Here is a 19,058-nt window from a genome sequence, read left to right as displayed (position 1 = left end):
TCTTCTCTATTTCTCTATGGAGGGTAACTGAATTATATAAAATAATTTCACATTAAAAAGAATATTCTTGCTAAGTTCACTCCATTACACAAAACTAAACTGAATTACATACTTGGAAGTATACAAGTATGTTATTATAAATTAATGTTCATTAGTAAATGAACATTATTCCTAGGTAAACCTCGAAACATTTCTGAAAAAAATATAAATTTCTTTAATGAAGACATTACTTTGAATAAACTATTTGTTAACTCGCATGAAAAACAAAATGGACATGCACTTTCTCACATTTTATTGTGAATGCATACAGTATTTTTTATGCCAATGGAAAGTTGATTTGGCACTTTGCAAAAATTTAAGGAAATAACTGAAAAACATAAAAAATGTGACAACAGTCATCAGGGGTTTCGGCCTAGCCGAACAGTGTATCAGGGTTTTCAGCACCATTTCTGACAGCCTGTGCATCACTTGCTGTCACTAAACTTTCAAAACTATAGAACTCGTCCTTGGTTCCATAATCCTTGTTGTTGGAGCTATCACTGGGAGTGAGACCTTTGTGTCAGAGCAGTATGGTAAGCAGGGTATACTAAGTATGGCATTCCCATAATGCACTGCAGTAACTTAAATTTTTTTGTATTCTGTGCACAATGACCACACAGACCTGTTCTCTCATATGTAGGCCTACTAGGCCTCCCATGCCAACAATGATGGTGCCAATAACATAGTTCTACATAAGAGACACTGAAAGGGTTAATAAGTCTTCAGTTACCTCTTCCATAATATTGGGTACTGGTAATAAAATTCTTAAGAACATAAGAATTGAGAAATACTACATCAGACCTACTGACCCATACTAGGCAGGTCCTTCTCAATTCCCAAAGCCACCCAAGAATTTGCTTCAGTCCTTTAGGTACTAATTAAAAACAACCTTTCCCACTTATATACATATCTAATCTCTCTTTAAAGCTACCCAAGAATCTAATTTCTATGACTCGACTTGGGAGATTGTTCCACTCAGCAACTCAGTTTCAAAATCAGTATTTTCCTACACCCTTGCTAAATCTATATGTCTCAATTTAAAATCCATTATTTCTCATGGCTCATGGAACCCGACCACAGTGTAACTTTTGAAGTACAGTATACGTATAAGTTGTTCGATGAATCAGTAATCACCCTTGTCAAATGTCCCTCATTAACCTGTTATCAACTGGTGCTTGGATTAGAAAAACAAGTGGCTGAAGACCACAGGTGTGCATGAGATGAGACGATCTTCAAAATGCAAAACAACATAATGGTAAATGATACAGATAAGCAAAGAAATTCTGAGTACTAGAAATTAGGGGATTAAATTGGGAAGATTAACTTGTACAAATAACCATCAGCATTATCTTACAGCTCCACACATTGAAAGTAGCAATTAGGAAGTGATGTAATGAGACTATCTTTGAGAAATTAAAAAAATACTGACCCTACAGATTTTTTTTAACATCAACAAAAATATTCTGAGGATAGAGAGAAATACTTGTCACACGTGAGTCAGGGGTGACAAGTATACCATTCCTGCTAGTATTTTAAAAGTGCCTACACTCTGAAGGAGGGGTGGAGATATGTTGTAGTTTCTGAACTATAGTATCAGCATGCCTTGGGTCACCCTGCCTCAGTGGGAAACAGCAAAAGTATTAAAAAAAGCAGAGTAATTTACACAAACAAGAGGGAAACTTATCTTACTTGCTGCATCAACATCAAATATGCCATCCATGGTTCCCAGTGATCCACCAGTACATTCATAAGTTATTCTTCTGAACACCTGCAAACAAAACTAATGTAACACACACACATTTCAAAATATATTAAGAAACACTTCTTAATAAAGTAATTAATCAAAAACTAATTCATACATTTATTGAATCTGACACATCATTTATAAAACACAAACTAAATTATAAATTAAAAGAAAATTTATACAAATTTCCCTCAGCATTCGCGAGGGTTAGGGGATCAAGAACCTCGCAAATGTTGAAAAATCGTGAATGTTTGGTGCCCCAATATATTGTAGGGAAGTATAATACAATACTGCTTCCTTAACCTATTGAACCATAAACAATCATAAAACACATGAAAACATCGTAAAATACTGTACTAGTGCCAGCCCTTTGGTAAAGAAGGCGAGAAAAACTATAGAATTCAAGAAAGAACTCGTAGCAGAGTACCAAAGTGGAGGAGGAAGAGAGGGGAGAATGTGCCTTCTTCAGTGATTCTACAATATGTACGATACTAAAGCAGCAAGAGTTGATAAAGCTTATAGCGCCAGCCAACGACAAAGTGTAGCATTAACAGTGTAGCAAGTAAGTTAAGCGATTAATCAACAGAAAAAGGACAGCACAAACCTAACTCCTCCAATGTTGTTGGAGTTATATAGGGCAGCTGACAACACCGCCGTCTCTAGACTTTACCACCTCTGATGCTGCCTCCAGTACCACTATGTAAGGTTTATGCTCTCAGTGGCCCTTATACACCCAACAACAACACAGGAACACTCTTGACATAATGACGTATTTTATTCATTCAAGAGTATGTGTCATGTTTTCCATGTTATTAATAATATTTATTATGTCATATTTGATAAATTGTGACAGATAAATAAGCCGTAGAGTTGATATTAGTGTCATATTGAAGGACTAGCTTGTCCTATCTCCAAACAAACTCTGCCACTGCCACAATTCCTAACATATGTAATGATATATTTTAAATACGATTGGGTGGCTGGGCATTCGCGAATGTTCGAAGCCCGCAAAAGTGGAAAATGCGAATGTTGAGGGAGTCCTGTAGTGTGCTATACTACATGTATTTAAAATCCACAATCATTACCATTATACATACTATCAATGGCTTATCTTTTGCAAGAAAACTTTAGAAATTTCACATAGCTTATGATGAGAATGAAAAAAAATACTTACTTGCAAAAACTGTCGTATATTTAACAGCCGATATGACTGCACCTTGTTTGTGGTGGTGTTGAGCTTAACACATGCAATACGCACAGTGGCTTTCCAAAAGATAGTGGAGTCTGTTCCCTTCTTCACAGCAAAAACTAACACATGACCTTCACTGTCTTTGTACTCTCGGCAACTGAAAAGAATCATCACTCTGAGTTATATCCCCTTGGACCATTTTAATATTTAGGGAGAAATGACAAAACACACTCAATTGTTAAATTTCATAAATGCTTACTAGTAACATATGTTTAACCTTCAGTGAATTATACACAAATAACCCGCACATAGAAGAGAGGAGCTTACGACAGCGTTTTGGTCCGACTTGGACCATTTACAAAGTCACACTGTGCGACTTTGTAAATGGTCCAAGTCTGGCCTAAACATCGTCGTAAGCTCCTCTCTTCTATGTGCAAGTTATTTGTACATTGGTCCAGTCACGGTATTGTGCCTTTCTTTGTTATTCAGTGTAACTTCTCCATCCTCTCCTCTCCTCCTGTCTTCCATTCACCAACAACAGTCTTCAATAAAGGTAAGTGTGATGTTATTTTTGTTGTCTACTTGATGTCTCATTGTTTTCTATATGTAAATCCATATTTAATGTAAAAAAAAAAATATTTTTTGTTAACCCTTTCAGGGTCCCCAGGTCCTCGCCGAGACTTGCTCTCAGGGTTGCCAAATTTAAAAAAAAAATTATTTTTTATGAAAAGATAGAGAATCTTTTCCCGATCATAATGACACCAAAAGTATGAAATTTGATGGAAAACTTACGAAATTATGCTCTCGTGAAGTTAGCGGTCTCGACGATGTTTATGCATCGGCGATTTTGCCGACTTCGAGCCCTAATTTTCGGCCAATTCCAGTGTACTAGTTGACAAAAATCATAACTATTTCACTAGAACTCCACTTTTTCTATCGAATGAGTACAAGAAACCACCCATTTACCGATTTCAACTATCCAATAGTGGTCAGAATTTAGCAATTTTGCCAATCTCACACAAATTTCAATAGATGCCAATTTCCAAATAGGGTCCAGGATAAACAAGAAAAACATTCCTGGCACTAAAATAACATTTCCTCTGTTCATTAGTCACGTCCCCATGACCCTCTTACATTCTCTTGCTTTCCACTTTGAATTTTTATTCTCACAAAAAATAGAAGATATATTGTTATGCAGACTACTGCATTAGTGTAGAAATGGTATAAATAATATCAGCGCACTTGTGAAAGAATATTAGACTCGCCAGCTGACATGTATTGGATGCTTAGCATGATTTGTTTACTTCTGAACTTAGATAAAAATCGAACATTTCTGCTATTTTGAGCTCAATTTCAAGGTACTTTTCATTGTAAAACCAGTCAAAATCATCTCAATTTCTGTAATATGTCTTCCATTCTATCAAATGAGACCAGGAAATCTAGAATACAACAATAAATACCATACAAAAATACAGTGCAAAGACGCCGTTTTAATCCAAAACCGTGGTCAAAGTTTTTTTTTCTCGTTACGCACTGTGTGCTGCAGGATTTTTTTATACTGCACACACTGACCACATAGACCCATTCTTTCATATGTAGGTCTACCAGCTTTCTCTCACTAGATTTGAGGGCGTTAGAATTTAGGTGTACTAGTACGTCAAAAACCCTGGTGCGTAAGCCATACTAGTACGTCCGAAACCCTGAAAGGGTTAATACTTTTGGGTGTCTGGAATGGATTAATTGGATTTACATTATTTCTTATGGGGAAAATGGTTTCGGCATTTGTTAATTTCAACTTTTGTCACACTCTCTGGAACGGATTAATTACAAAATTCGAGGATCCACTGTATAAGCAAATCTGCACCACTTTAATCCACCTTAGGAAAGAGAAACCTGTACCTGTACTTTATTTTTGTTTCTTGATATTTTTATTATCAAAAAACAAAAATAAAGAAAAGTTTAAATATTCAGAGAAAAAGGTCTGTAAATAAAACCATGCACCTTTCTTACATCTGATTAAGTTGTGTGATGTAACTGAGAAACTGGTCGTAAGTGAGAGTAGTGGTGGTGGCAATATCATAATCTGCCCCAGCGTGCTTCATCAGCTGGTTGTGGAGGGACTCCAGGTTCTCCCGTAGAGAGTTACTGTTACCTTGACCCATCTTGCTGCAAAGATAACATACATCTCTGACACTGATCTTAAACCATTTTTTTTTTACCACAGTTCATTCCCCCAGCAGCTCCTTATATCTTACTATAACTTCCTCCTCAAAAACCACAGGAAACACATTTACCATCATTCATTCAACAGTCATCTTGCCAGAAGTGTGCAGATATCACAATTCAAACCTTTTGAATTTCATTAACTGGAGTAGAAGTGGGAAGAGAGAAGAGAGAAAATTTCACCATCCTAAAGGTGATAAACTTTTAATATCTAAAGGGGTACTTATAAAGAGTATTGCCCCTTCCATTATTAAATATTTTTTCACGGGAAAACGCTGAACCCATAAGTCATACAGAATCAAAAAACTTACGTAATTTGTGTACAGCTTTTCCTCACTTACCAATGGAGTTCTGTTCCTAAGACCATGTCAATAAACGAATTCATCGCTACTCGAGGAATCACCCCTTACTGACACTTCAAAAGTGTCATCACCCACAATTAATTATTATTATTATTATAATTATGGGGGAGCGCTAAACCCGTAGGATTATACAGCGCATGTAGGGGGGGGGGAGAAATGGAAGGTACTCAGGCTCAATTCAGGGAACTGGAGCACAGACCCAATTCCCTAGATCAAGAGCCCCTTGCCAGCGTCAAGGAACCTCCCTTGAGGGGACCCACAATTAAAACATTCAGTTTCGTGTTTGCTGTGAAATTTCTCTCAATCTGTTTATTATTAATAGCAATACAACGTGAAATAGGTCAATGACCTCCAAGATATTCCAGGAAACGCATGCATAGCTGATTACTTGGGATTTTTTTTTTTTTTTTTTTTTTTTTTTTTAGAAAATCACACTTTCTCAGTCTTTGCATAAGATAAGAATGATCTTCTATAGTTACCCTTCAGGTGCATAGTGTGTAACATTTTCTGTAATGATCGTGGTCATTTTTTTTTTATCCTTCCCTGCCCTCCACCATTCAATACCTCTCTGTATAATGTCAGTTTTTATTAATTTGGGCGTCTTTATCATGCTTCTACGTTATTTATGACATGCCTAATATTATTCTGGAATAAATGATAGGTATAACCTTTATTGACAGTAATAGTATAATTATACAATATTTTTTAGTGCTGTGAATCATCAGCCGAGACTGCTGGCTTCTCCCTCTGCTATAGCTCTGTCCACTTTGTAACAATGCCAAATGGTGAATTAAATATGTATATTAGAAAGAAAAAATAAATTAAAAATGAAACTCCAACTTGATAATTTTATTTTAATTTGCATAACTCTTATGTATTACAGAAAAAATAAGTAAAATACAAATAAGAACATAAGAACATAAGAATGTAGGAACACTGAAGAAGGCCTACTGGCCCATACGAGGCAGGTCCTTATCAAAACGACATCTACCTAAAGCTACCCAAGAAATAACTCCCGTACCCCATGACACCAATCAAACCCAGCCCCTCCCACTCATATATTTGTCCAGTCTCTTCTTAAAGCTACCCAAGGTCCTAGCCTCTATCACCCCACTGGGAAGACTGTTCCACGCATCTACAACTCTGTTAGAAAACCAGTACTTACCTATGTCCTTTCTAAATCTAAATTTATCCAACTTAAATCCATTATTCCTGGTTCTTACCTGGTTCGACACCCTCAGTACTTTATTAATGTCTCCCTTGTTTATGCCCGTCATCCACTTATACACTTCAATGATATCTCCAGAGAGTGGAGATTTAAGGCTTTAAGTCTATCTTCATACGGGAGTTTCCTTACACAGTAAATCATTTTAGTCATTCTTCTCTGTATGTTCTCTAATGAGTCTATATCCATCCTGTAGTAAAGGGACCAAAACTGAGCAGCATAATCTAAATGAGGCCTCACTAGTGATGTATAGAGCTGTAAAATAACTTTTGGACTTCTGTTACTTATACTTCTTGAGATAAATCCAAGTAATCTGTTGGCCTTGTTGCGCACACTAAGGCAATTGCTGTCTTGGCTTACAGAAAAATAGCTTCAGAATCTGGCAACATTTTGGTATAAGTATCATCTTTGTACCATGTTTCTACAAAGAATTATAGTCATTTTACAAAAATTAATTATGAAATTTTTTTTTTTTTTTAATTTTTCTGTCTAATACAGTGGACCCCCGGTTCGCAATGCCATCGGTATCTGATAAATCCGGTATGCAATACATTCTAACGCAAAAATTTTGCCTCGGGTCCCGTTAAAAAACCCAGTATACGCGATTCGTCCGAGACGTGTCTACGTGTGGCCTGAACTGCCCCGTGTGTGCCAGTGTTTACAAGCCAGCCAGTGTGCTCGCATCTAAGGATACATTCGGTACATTCCATATTATCACAGTGTTTTTGGTGCTTCTTTCTGCAAAATAAGTCACCATGGGCCCCAAGAAAGCTTCTAGTGCCAACCCTTCGAGAAAAAGGGTGCTAATGACTATTGAAATGAAGAAAGAGATAATTGCAAAGTACAAAAGTGGAGTGCGTGTGTCGGAGCTGGCCAGGTTGTATACCAAACCCCAATCAACCATCTCTACTATAGTGACCAGGAAAACGACAATCAAGGTACTATAGTGACCAGGAAAACGACAATCAAGGAAGCTGTTGTTGCAAAAGGTGCAACTGTGATTACGAAACAGCGACCGCAAGTGTTAGAAAATGTTGAGAGGCTGTTATTGGTGTGGATAAATGAAAAACAGATAGCAGGAGATAGCATCTCTCAAGCGATCATTTGTGAAAAGGCTAGGCAGTTGCATAACGATTTGGTAAAGAAATTGCCTGCAACTAGTGGTGATGTGAGTGAATTTAAGGCCAGCAAAGGTTGGTTAGAAAGATTTAAGAATCGTAGTGGCATACATAGTGTGATTAGGCATGGTGAGGCTGCCAGTTCGGACCAAAAAGCAGCTGAAAAATATGTGAAGGAGTTCAAAGATTACATAGACAGTGAAGACTTGAAACCCAAACAAGTGTTTAATTGCAACAAAACAGGCCTGTTTTGGAAGAAATTGCAAAGCAGGACCTACATTACTCAGGAGGAAAAGGCACTCCCAGGACATAAGCCTATGAAAGACAGGCTTACTCTTCTGATGTGTGCCAATGCTAGTGGTGATTGCAAAGTGAAGCCTTTATTGGTGTATCACTCAGAAACTCCCAGAGCGTTCAGGCAAAAGAATATCCTCAAGGCTAATTTGTGTGTGCTGTGGAGGGAAAACGCTAAGGCATGGGTCACTAGGGACTTTTTCTATGACTAGTTACACCACGCATTTGCCCCAATGTGAAAAATTACCTAATTGAAAAGAAATTAGACCTTAAGTGCCTCCTGGTATTAGACAATGCCCCTGGTCATCCTACAGACTTGGCAGAGCGACTTTCTGGAAACATAAGCTTCATTAACGTCAAGTTTTTGCCTCCTAATACCACTCCTCTCCTGCAGCCCATGGACCAGCAGGTCATTTCCAACTTCAAGAAACTGTACACAAAAGCTATGTTTGAAAGGTGCTTTGAAGTGACCACAGACACTCTATTGACTCTAAAAGAGTTTTGGAAGGATCACTCTAATATCCTCAATTGTGTAAACCTCATGGGTAAGGCTTCAGAGGGAGTGACTAAGAGGACCTTGAACTCTGCTTGGAAAAAACTGTGGCCAGAATGTCTAGACAAAAGGGATTTTGAAGGGTTTGAGGCTAACCCTGGGAATCCTATGCCAGTTGAGGAATCTATTGTGGCATTGGGGAAGTCCTTGGGGTTGGAGGTTAGTGGGGAGGATGTGGAAGAGTTGGTGGAGGAGGACAATGACGAACTAACCACTGATGAGCTGCTAGATCATCTTCAACAGCAAGAGGCCAGACCTGAGGAAACTGCTTCGGAGGAGGGGATAGAGAAATTGAAGAAGTTGCCTACTTCAAAGATTAAGGAAATGTGTGCAAAGTGGCTTGAAGTGCAAACCTTTTTTGATGAGAATTACCCTCACACAGCTACTGCAAGCTGTGTTGGCAACCTGTACATTGACAATGTTGTGAACCACTTTAGGAAAGTCATAAAGGAACGAGAGGTACAGGCCTCTATGGACAGATATGTTGTGCGACAGACGTCCAGTGACTCAAGCTGGTCCTAGTGGCATTAAAAGAAGAAGGGAAGTAACCCCGGAAAAAGACTTGCTACCTCAAGTCCTAATGGTAGGGGATTCCCCTTCTAAACATTAACAACTTCGACACTCTCCCCTCCTCCCATCCCATCAATCATCACCAGATCTTCATTAAAGGTAAGTGTCATGTATTCTATTGTTAGTAGAGTACTACAAACTGTGCATGTCTTCTTCAGTTTGTGTGCATTAAACTTAATATTTCATGTGGGAAATTTTTTTTTTTTTCATACTTTTGGGTGTCTTGCACAGATTAATTTGATTTCCATTATTTCTTATGGGGAAAATTGATTCGCTTTTTGATAATTTTGGTTTACGATGAGCTCTCAGGAACGGATTAATAACGCAAACTGGGGGTCCACTGTACATTAAATTCACCATCTAACATCGTTACAGAGTGGGAGGAGCTATAGAAGAGAGGGAGAGGCCAGCAGGAGCAGCATTCAGTATATGGTGAGTCATCATGGGCATCGGATACTAGCCGTGGCACTAATAAAATGTTGTGTAATTACCTTAATACTGTGGAACCCCGAGTTTCAGCTGCCTCTAGTTTCAGCTGCTTCGAGTTTCGAGCACTTTTTTCGGCTAAATTTTGTCCCAGGTTTCGTACTGTGCCCCATGTTTCGGCCCACGTACCAGACCTGTCCGCCTGCCCGTGCCTGAACACCTGCCTGCGCAGGCATCGTGAGTCATTGTGGCTTTGTTTATCCTTGAGTGAACATTACCCTCCATGGTGGAGGCAGTGGTTGAAGCAGTAGTGAAGGCAGTGGTGGAGACAGTGGCTGAGACAGTGGCTGAGGCAGTGGCGGAGGCAGTGGCAGAGGCAGTGGCAGTGGCAGTGGCAAAGGCAGAGGCAGTGGCAGAGGCAGTGGCAGAGGCAGTGGCGGAGGCAGTGGCGGAGGCAGTGGCGGAGGCAGTGGCGGAGGCAGTGGCGGAGGCAGTGGCGGAGGCAGTGGCGGAGGCAGTGGCGGAGGCAGTGGCGGAGGCAGTGGCGGAGGCAGTGGCGGAGGCAGTGGCGGAGGCAGTGGCGGAGGCAGTGGCGGAGGCAGTGGCGGAGGCAGTGGCGGAGGCAGTGGCGGAGGCAGTGGCGGAGGCAGTGGCGGAGGCAGTGGCGGAGGCAGTGGCGGAGGCAGTGGCGGAGGCAGTGGCGGAGGCAGTGGCGGAGGCAGTGGCGGAGGCAGTGGCGGAGGCAGTGGCGGAGGCAGTGGCGGAGGCAGTGGCGGAGGCAGTGGCAGAGGCAGTGGTGGAGGCAGTGGTGGAGGCAATAATAAGTTCTCCCTCTCTCCTCCTCCCTATCTTCCAGATGCCAACAAGTCTTCAATAAAGGTACGTAAATATTATTTTAAAGGTTTTAGATGTTTTTTATCTATTTCATTACTCATTTAAGTAGTATATATATTTATACAGTGGACCCCCGCATAGCGATATTAATCCTTGCAAGAGAGCTCATTGTTATGCGAAATTATCGTTATGCAAATGAATTTTTCCCATAAGAAATAATGGAAATCAAATTAATCCATGCAAGACACCCAAAAGTATGAAAAAAAAATTTTACCACATGAAATATACATTTTCCTACACACAAAGAGAAGGATACATGCACAATAGTAGAGTAGTACATGCACAGTATATATTGTGCATGTACTACTCTACTAAATGAAGAATAAATGACACTTACCTTTATTGAAGATGCAGCAATGACTGATGAGACACTTTGTCCTGGGAGTGCCTTTTCCTCCTGAGTACTGTAGCTCCTGTTTGGCATTTTCTTCCAGAACAGGCCTTATCACACTGTGTATGCCACTACGATTCTTAAATCTCTCAAACCAACCTTTGCTGGCTTTAAATTCACCAATATGAGCACTAGTTCCAGGCATTTTTCCCTGTTCACCTGGGTGTTAGTCGACTGGTGTGGGTTGCATCCTGGGAGACAAGATTAAGGACCCCAATGGAAATAAGTTAGACAGTCTTCGATGACACTGACTTTTTTGGGTTATCCTGGGTGGCAAATCCTCTGGGGTTAATTGTTTCTTGGTATATTCTCAATAAGCCACACCAACAACAGTGCTACAGCAGCAGCAGACGATGCTACAGCAGCAGCAGACGATGCTACAGCAGCAGCAGATGATGCTACAGCAGCAGCAGACGATGCTACAGCAGCAGCAAACGATGCTACAGCAGACGATGCTACAGCAGCAGCAGACGATGCTACAGCAGCAGCAGACGATGCTACAGCAGCAGCAGACGATGCTACAGCAGCAGCAGACGATGCTACAGCAGCAGCAGACGATGCTACAGCAGCAGCAGACGATGCTACAGCAGCAGCAGACGATGCTACAGCAGCAGCAGACGATGCTACAGCAGCAGCAGACGATGCTACAGCAGCAGCAGCAGCAGCAGCAGCAGCTGACAGTGCAGCAGCAGCAGCAGCAGCTGTACCACCAATAGTAGCGATGGTTGATTGGGGTTTATTATACAACCTGGCCAGCTCGGAGACACGCACTCCACTTTCATACTTATCAATGATCTTTTTCTTCATCTCTATAGTAATTCTCACCCTTATTGCTGTAGGGTTGGCACTAGAAGCTTTCTTGGGGCCCATGGTCACTTATTTTCCAGATAAAATCACCAAAAACATTGTAATAATACGAAATGTTACGATTGTATGCTTGGATGCTACCGCGGAGGCTGGCTGGTAAACAATGCCACCGGCGGAACATGTGAGGCTGGCTAAGGCGCACACTGGACGCGTCTCGGACGAACAGCGGTGAGTGGGTTTTTGAGCAGTATGCGAGGCAAAATTTTTGCGATTAAAGTGAGCGGTATGCGGAATAAACGGTATGTGATGCCAACGGTATGCGGGGGTCCACTGTATTTGAAAACATTCACTTCCATATTCCTCCTCTCCAATTTGACATCCAATTTTTCTTTATCTAAATCATTTGATACCCTCATCACCTTACTCTTTTCTGTTCACTTTCAACTTTCTACCTTTACACACACTCCCAAACTCATCCACTAACCTTTGCAATTTTTCTTTAGAATCTCCCATAAGCACAGTATCATCAGCAAAAAGTAACTGTCAATTCCCATTTTGTATTTAATTCCCCATAATTTAATCCCACCCCTCTCCTGAACACCCTAGCATTTACTTCTTTTACAACCCCATCTATAAATATATTAAACAACCACGGTGACATTACACATCCCTGTTTAAGACCTACTTTTACCGGGAAGTAGTCTCCCTCTCTTCTACACACTCTAACCTGAGCCTCACTATTATTTATTATTATTATTATTATTATTATTATTATGATGATTGTATTATCACTGAGTTTAATAATTTCTTAAGCTGCCATGATACACCAAGAATGTAAACACACAGAAGAACACACCAGCTAACCCCTTTACTGTGAACTTCTTTTGTACTTCTTCCATTTTCCTCTTGTTTTTCTCTTCCAAGTGCTGCTGCACTTCTAACTCTATCTTCTACTATGGAATGCACAATAAAGTACAAATTTGTACAAATATGTAGTCTTGGAGACTGTGAAAGCTAGTGTACTGAGTGGCTGTAGGAAGGAGATCGAGATGCTCGATGCTGAGGCGCTGCACTGCCCGTTCATGACCCAACTTCTCGTACAGTATACAACAACAACTTGTCAGAGAGCCTGTCGTAACTCCAAGTTGTCAATAAACGAGTACGTCAGTAAGTGAGGAGAGGCTGTATTTGTAATTTAGTTGGAGTGCAGGCCAACTTCCTAATCAAAGTAAGAACTGTACAGTAAACCCTCCATTTAATGGATTAAAAGGGAAGAGTAGGTGGCCAGTAATGCTATGGTGAAGAGAGAGAAGATTGTTTTGGGGTGATCATAACAATAACAGAATTTTGCATTCAATGGACTTTGTTGTTTACGAATCAATTGGAAATTGTCCCATATTTTCAAGGTCCTTTAAATCGAAGCCCCCATAAATCATGGGTTTACTGTATTTTAAAGTGGCTAAGACATTTGGATGTATGACTGACAATGGAATTTCAGAGTGACTGACTGTTTATATAAATGTGCACTCATTGGGTTCCCATTTTCTGTTTGTAATCCAAAAGTGTTTATTGCCTTTACTGTCATTACAGTATGTTAAAATTCGTTCTATTTTTCTTAGAAAAAGTATATTAATAGGTACTGTCAATATAGAGTAAGAATTAGGATTAGTCTGCCCAAAATGCCTAGGCATGCTAGAGGCCTTCTTTGTAATTAATATTTTATAATATGTAAACCACACATTGTAAGCTTTGCAAGGTAATAAACATTATCATTTTCATATATTCACTTTTAATTTCCTTCTTTTACACACCCTACAAAACTCATCCACCAACCTCTGCAACTTCTCTTCAGAATCTCCCAAAAGTACAGTGTCATCAGCAAAGAGCAACTGTGACAACTCCCACTTTGTGTTGGATTCTTCATCTTTTAACCCCACATCTCTTGTCAACACCCGAGTATTCACTTCTCTTACAACCCCATCTATAAATATATTGAACAACCATTGTTACATTACACAACCCTGTCTAAGGACTACTTTAACTGGGAAATAATCTCCCTCTCTCCTACATACTCAAACACGAGTCTCACTAACCTTATAAAAACTCTTCACTGCTTTTAGTAACCTACTTCCTATTCCATACATTTGCAATATCTGCCATATTCCCCCCCCCCATCCACTCTATCATATGCATTTTCCAATTCCATAAAATGCCACAAAAGCCTCTTTACCCTTATCTAAATACAGTTCACCGATATGTTTCCTGTAAACACCTGGTCTATACACCCCTACCCTTCCTAAAGCCTCCTTGCTCATCTGCTATCCTGCTCTCTGTCTTACTCTTAATGGTTTCGATAATAACTACCATACACTTTACAAGGTATGCTCAACAGACTTATCCCCCTATAATTTTTACACTCTTTTGTTCCCTTTGCCTTTATACAAGAGAACTATGCATGCTCTCAGCCAATACATAGGTACCTTACACTCTTCCATACATTCATTAAATAAAAGCACTAACCACTCCATAACTATATCCCCACCTGCTTTTAACATTTCTATCTTTATCTCATCAATTCCAGCTGCTTTACCCCCTTTCATTCTACCCACTGCCTTGCGCACTCACGACTGGCTCTTCCTCACTCCTACAAGATGTTATTCCCTCTTATAGTCTCTCTTTTCCTTCCATAACTAATAATTCAACATTACCACTACTCCTTTAATTCTCAGATACAACTGATTTAATCACGTGGAGATTAGAGGTTAAAAGGGTAGTGAGGTGGTATAAAGGGAGAGCAAATGAGTGGATGGGTGAGGTTTTGTCAACAAATTTTGCTGAAAACAGGAAAAAGATTTTTGATTGAGATTAATAAGCTGAGAAAGCCTAGAGAATGAATGAATTTAACAGTTAAAAATAAAATAGGGAGGTTATTAGATGGGGAAGTGGAGGTATTGGGGAGATAGATGGAATATTTTGAGCTGTTAAATGTTAATTAAGTGGGAGGCAGTTATTTCATGTAGTGGGCAGGGAAGTACAAAATCTTTTAGGAGTGAGGAACAGCAAGATGTCATTGTTGGGGAAGATGCATTAGGCAGTGAGTAGAATATAAAGAGGTAAAGCAGCTGGAACTGATGGGATCAAGACACAAATGTTAAAAGTTGGTGGAGATATAGTTTTGGAATGGTTGGTCCATTTGTTCAAATGATGTATGAAAGGGGGAAAATACCTAGGGATTGGCAGTGTGCATAATATTTTGCATAAAGAAAAGGAGGATAAAAGAATAAGAGATATAGGGCAATAAGCCTGTTGAATACACCCGGTAAAGTGTATAATAGAGTTATTATTCAAATAACTAAGGGTAAGATGGATAGCAGGATCACAGATGAACAAGGAGGTTTTAGGAAGAGTAAGGGATATGTAGACCAAGTGTTTACATTGAAGCATGTAGTGAGCAATATTTAGATAAAGGAAAGGAAGTTTTTGTTGCATTTATGGATTTAAAAAAGAAGTATGACAGGGTGGATAGAGAAGCAATATGGCAGATGCAGAAGGTGCATAGAATAGGTGGTAGGTTATTTAAAGCAGTTAAAAGTTTTTATAAAGATAGTGAGGCTTAGGTTATGGTACACAGGAGACGGAAACTATTTTCCAGTAAAAATAGGCCATAGACAGGACTGCTTGATGTCACCATGGTTGTTTAACACACAAAATTTATAGATGGAGTTGTAAAAGAAGTGAATACTAGGGTGTTAGGAAAAGGTATGGGATTAAAAGATGAAGAATCTGATACAAAGTCGGAGTTGTCACACTTGATTTTTGCAGAGAGATTCTGATGAGAAGTTGGACAAATTTGAGAGGGTACTTAAATAAAAGAAAATTAATAACAAATATAGACAAGAGCAAGGTAATGAGAGCAACAAAAAACTTGGTAATGAAAGACTGGAAGGCAGGTGTATGGAGAAGGTGAATGTGTTCAGCTATTTCGGAGTGGACTTGGTGGTGGATGGGATTATGAAAGATGAGGTGAACCATCTGACTGACATGGGCAAAAAACAGGTGGGTCATACATAGAAGCCTCTGCAGAGACAAAGTACTTCATCTATGGAGGCAAAAGGAAAATGTGTCGGAATACAGCGGTACCAACACTCTTACATGGGTGTGAAGCATGGGTTTTAAATGTTGCAGCAAAGAGGAGGCTGGAAGCACTGAAGATGCAGTTATATGAGCAGTGTGAATATTATGTGGAGAATTCATAATTTGCAGAGTAGGAGGTGCAGGGTTATTAAAAGTATTATCTTGAGGGCTGAGGAGGGGGTTATTGAGGTGTTTTGGACATGTAGAGAGGATGGAGCAAAATAGTAGAAGGAAGGCAGGGTAGGAGTTATCCTAGGAAAGGTTGGAGGGAGGGAGGGGTAAAGGTTCTGTATATGAAGGACTTGGGCATCCAACAGGCATATTTTAGATAGAAATGGAGACAAGTAGTTTTTATGACTTAACATGCTATTGGAGTGTGAACAAGGTAACATTTATGAAGAAATTCAGGGAAGCCAATTAGCTAGATTCGAGTGTTGGAGGTGGGAAGTTTACAACCTGCACTCTGAAGGACAGGTGGGGATACTGCAGTTTGGAGGGGCATGTGAGTTGTAATGTTGATGCACCCCTGGCTAGATAGTTACGGAGTGAGTGATGATGGTGCTTCTCCTTTTATGGGGTCTAGCTACCTTGATGGTAGACAGCCCAAGTTAAAAATAAAAATGAGAAATTTGCTTAAAATTGTGCAAGAGAAATCAACTATTTCTTTAGGACAGGTTGCTAGTAGTGGAAAAAGATATGTAGAGCAGAATTTTTATTGCTAACGTCACCCATAAAAAAACTGACAAAACTCTTGTAGATGAAACGTCATAACAATAAAAGGTTTACTTTGGCTATCTTTTCTACTGTTCCTAATACATAAATGCTATAAAGACAATACATTAATGAAAAATATTAACATTACAAATGGTGTAATAACAATGAGACTAGTGTGTGAATCACTACCACAACACAGTATTCTGGGTGAAATATGTTGACTTACTGATGAAAAATATTTGTAATGAAAATACTGTTTACATTTTAAGAACTTTGGTATGAACTCACCTACTTTTCTTTTTAGTCTCTGAGCAGTCAACAAATTAACTGCTTAAAAAGAAATGAAAAATAAATCATTAATAGAAAATCCACTGAGTGATCTAATAATTATAAGTAACAATAAACACTAACCTGTATATGTAAGGTACCCGTGAAAGAAGCAGCTGCTTCACTTTCCAAACTTCGTCGGGTCACATTATTGGCTTTTGTACCATCCGTTCTCCTGCTTGTGAGTTAGAAGCTAAAATGTGTTTCAGATATTGCAAGGAAACATAATTTACTATTCTTATATAATAAGCTTATATCATACTGTATTGTCTTTTTTTAACTGTCCTGATACAGAAATTATCAAGCCTTCATTATCTGATATTAAATTTATTACATCACACTTCTTACTCTTCAAATTATCTAATACACTTTACCTTTCACACACTAACACTGCTGGGGTAAAATTTCGTATTGCAGCGTATTGCTACTTCAAACACAAATATATTGTTTACACACATGTTCTATATACACAGCAATAATGACCTAAAGTTATTAATCAACAGACTCCATTTCTTCTTTGTCAGTCTCCCCAAGTAAAGTATTCAGCTTAGCAGCTAAAGCTGAACTAAAACTTTCACGGTACAGGGGGCTAATGCTGTCCAGCAATGCGTAAGGAGTTTCAAAGTGATTTTCTGAAGGCTGAGAGTTGTCGTCGTATTTAGCTCCTACAATTCTGGAGGAAGATGAGAAGGGTTATCCTTACAGGTTGTACAAATTTGTATGCAATACATTATAATGAATCTTCCATTAAAATTTAACATCTCAAGATCTAATGACACAACAGCTTAATAAAAATCACTCCAACTGCTTTAGAGTAATAAAAATGTGATTATTCTATGATATTCAAATGGATGTGTAATGAAAACTTTAAAAATAAAACAATGAAAAAAATACAGAATTATCAAATCATAAAAGCCTCAATGTATTCTGTGAAAGTATAAACCCTGCCAGACCATTCCATAGCTATTTACTTTGGACACAAACTTGACCTGTCAAGAGAAATTAATCTTCCCTCTCTTAAAGTTACATCAAAACCCATCATGCAGCACTCCAAGTGCTCTTTGCATATTGTGTTTCTGTGCCATATTAGTAAATTTCATCCATAATAACAAAAACAGCCGTATCTTTTGGCTTAATTATGTAGTTTGTTATACAGTGGACCCTTGGTTCTAGTCTGGTGTGGAAATTGCACAATTCGGATTTCGTGCACTTTTTTCGGCAAAATTTTCCCCTAGGTTTCATACATCCACTCGGAAATCGTCTACATCAGACGCATCCACCCACCCGGGACGCCACTTCTCACTCATACCAGACTCAGTCTGACTGTCTTTCATTGAGTTAGCAATACTCTGTGCGTTCATCCATTGTTTTTTGTGCTTTTTTATTGATTGTGACTATGAAATAAGCCACCAAGGGGCCAAAGAAAGTTCAGAATGCCAGCCCTTTGGTAAAGAAGGTGAGACACACGATAGAATTCAAGAAAGAACTTGTAGCAAAATATGAAAGTGGAGTACAGTGGTCCCGCAATAATTGTCCGGCCTGAAAGTCGTCCATTTCAGAAATAGTTCTGTTATTTCGTCTAAACATTGGCTCGCAAATGGTCCGTTAACTCGCTAATCGTCTTTCGTCCTGGACGCGTACTCACGCTCTGAGCTGCCTCGGCCTCCCTTCCCAGCCAGTGTGCCATTGTTCACCAGTGAGCGACAGTCCCCTCATGTGTTCATACGAAATATTTCATAATATTCCATTGATTTTAGTGCTTGCAAGTGCTAAATAAACTACCATGGCTCCAAAGAAAGCTCATAGTGCCAAGCCTTTGGTAAAGAAAGTGAGAAATACGATTGAGTTTAAGAAAAACATCATTGAACAATATGAAAGTGGCGTACGTGTGGGCGAACTGGCCAGGATGTATAACAAATCCCGTACAACCATATCTTCCATCATAGCCAAGAAAAAGGAAATCAAGGAAGCTGTTGTTGCAAAGGGGGTAAATATGCTGACAAAAATGAGATCACCAGTACTTGAAGATGTTGAGAAGTTATTAATGG

General features: G+C 39.3%; 1 protein-coding gene across 4 annotated transcripts in view; it reads right to left on the bottom strand.

Annotated features, from left to right (window-relative positions):
* LOC128698705 (RING finger protein 141-like) overlaps positions 1 to 17,506 on the bottom strand; it is a 58,639-nt gene extending 41,133 nt beyond the window's left edge. For all 4 annotated transcript variants that reach the window (XR_011393654.1, XM_070097749.1, XM_070097750.1 and 1 more), the window contains exons 1-4: positions 17,095 to 17,506; positions 4,983 to 5,138; positions 2,958 to 3,129; positions 1,729 to 1,807 (exon numbers count right to left, since the gene is read on the bottom strand). Coding sequence is in view for 3 of the 4 variants with exons in the window: in XM_070097749.1 (XP_069953850.1) it covers positions 1,729 to 1,807; positions 2,958 to 3,129; positions 4,983 to 5,134 (403 nt within the window). In the remaining variant the exon portion in view is untranslated. The remainder of the gene's footprint in view (positions 1 to 1,728; positions 1,808 to 2,957; positions 3,130 to 4,982; positions 5,139 to 17,094) is intronic.
* Positions 17,507 to 19,058: the final 1,552 nt, after the last annotated feature.

The sequence above is a fragment of the Cherax quadricarinatus genome, chromosome 59, assembly GCF_038502225.1.
Source record: "Cherax quadricarinatus isolate ZL_2023a chromosome 59, ASM3850222v1, whole genome shotgun sequence".
In the NCBI taxonomy this organism is placed as follows: domain Eukaryota; kingdom Metazoa; phylum Arthropoda; class Malacostraca; order Decapoda; family Parastacidae; genus Cherax; species Cherax quadricarinatus.
This window is presented reverse-complemented; position numbering and strand designations above follow the sequence as displayed.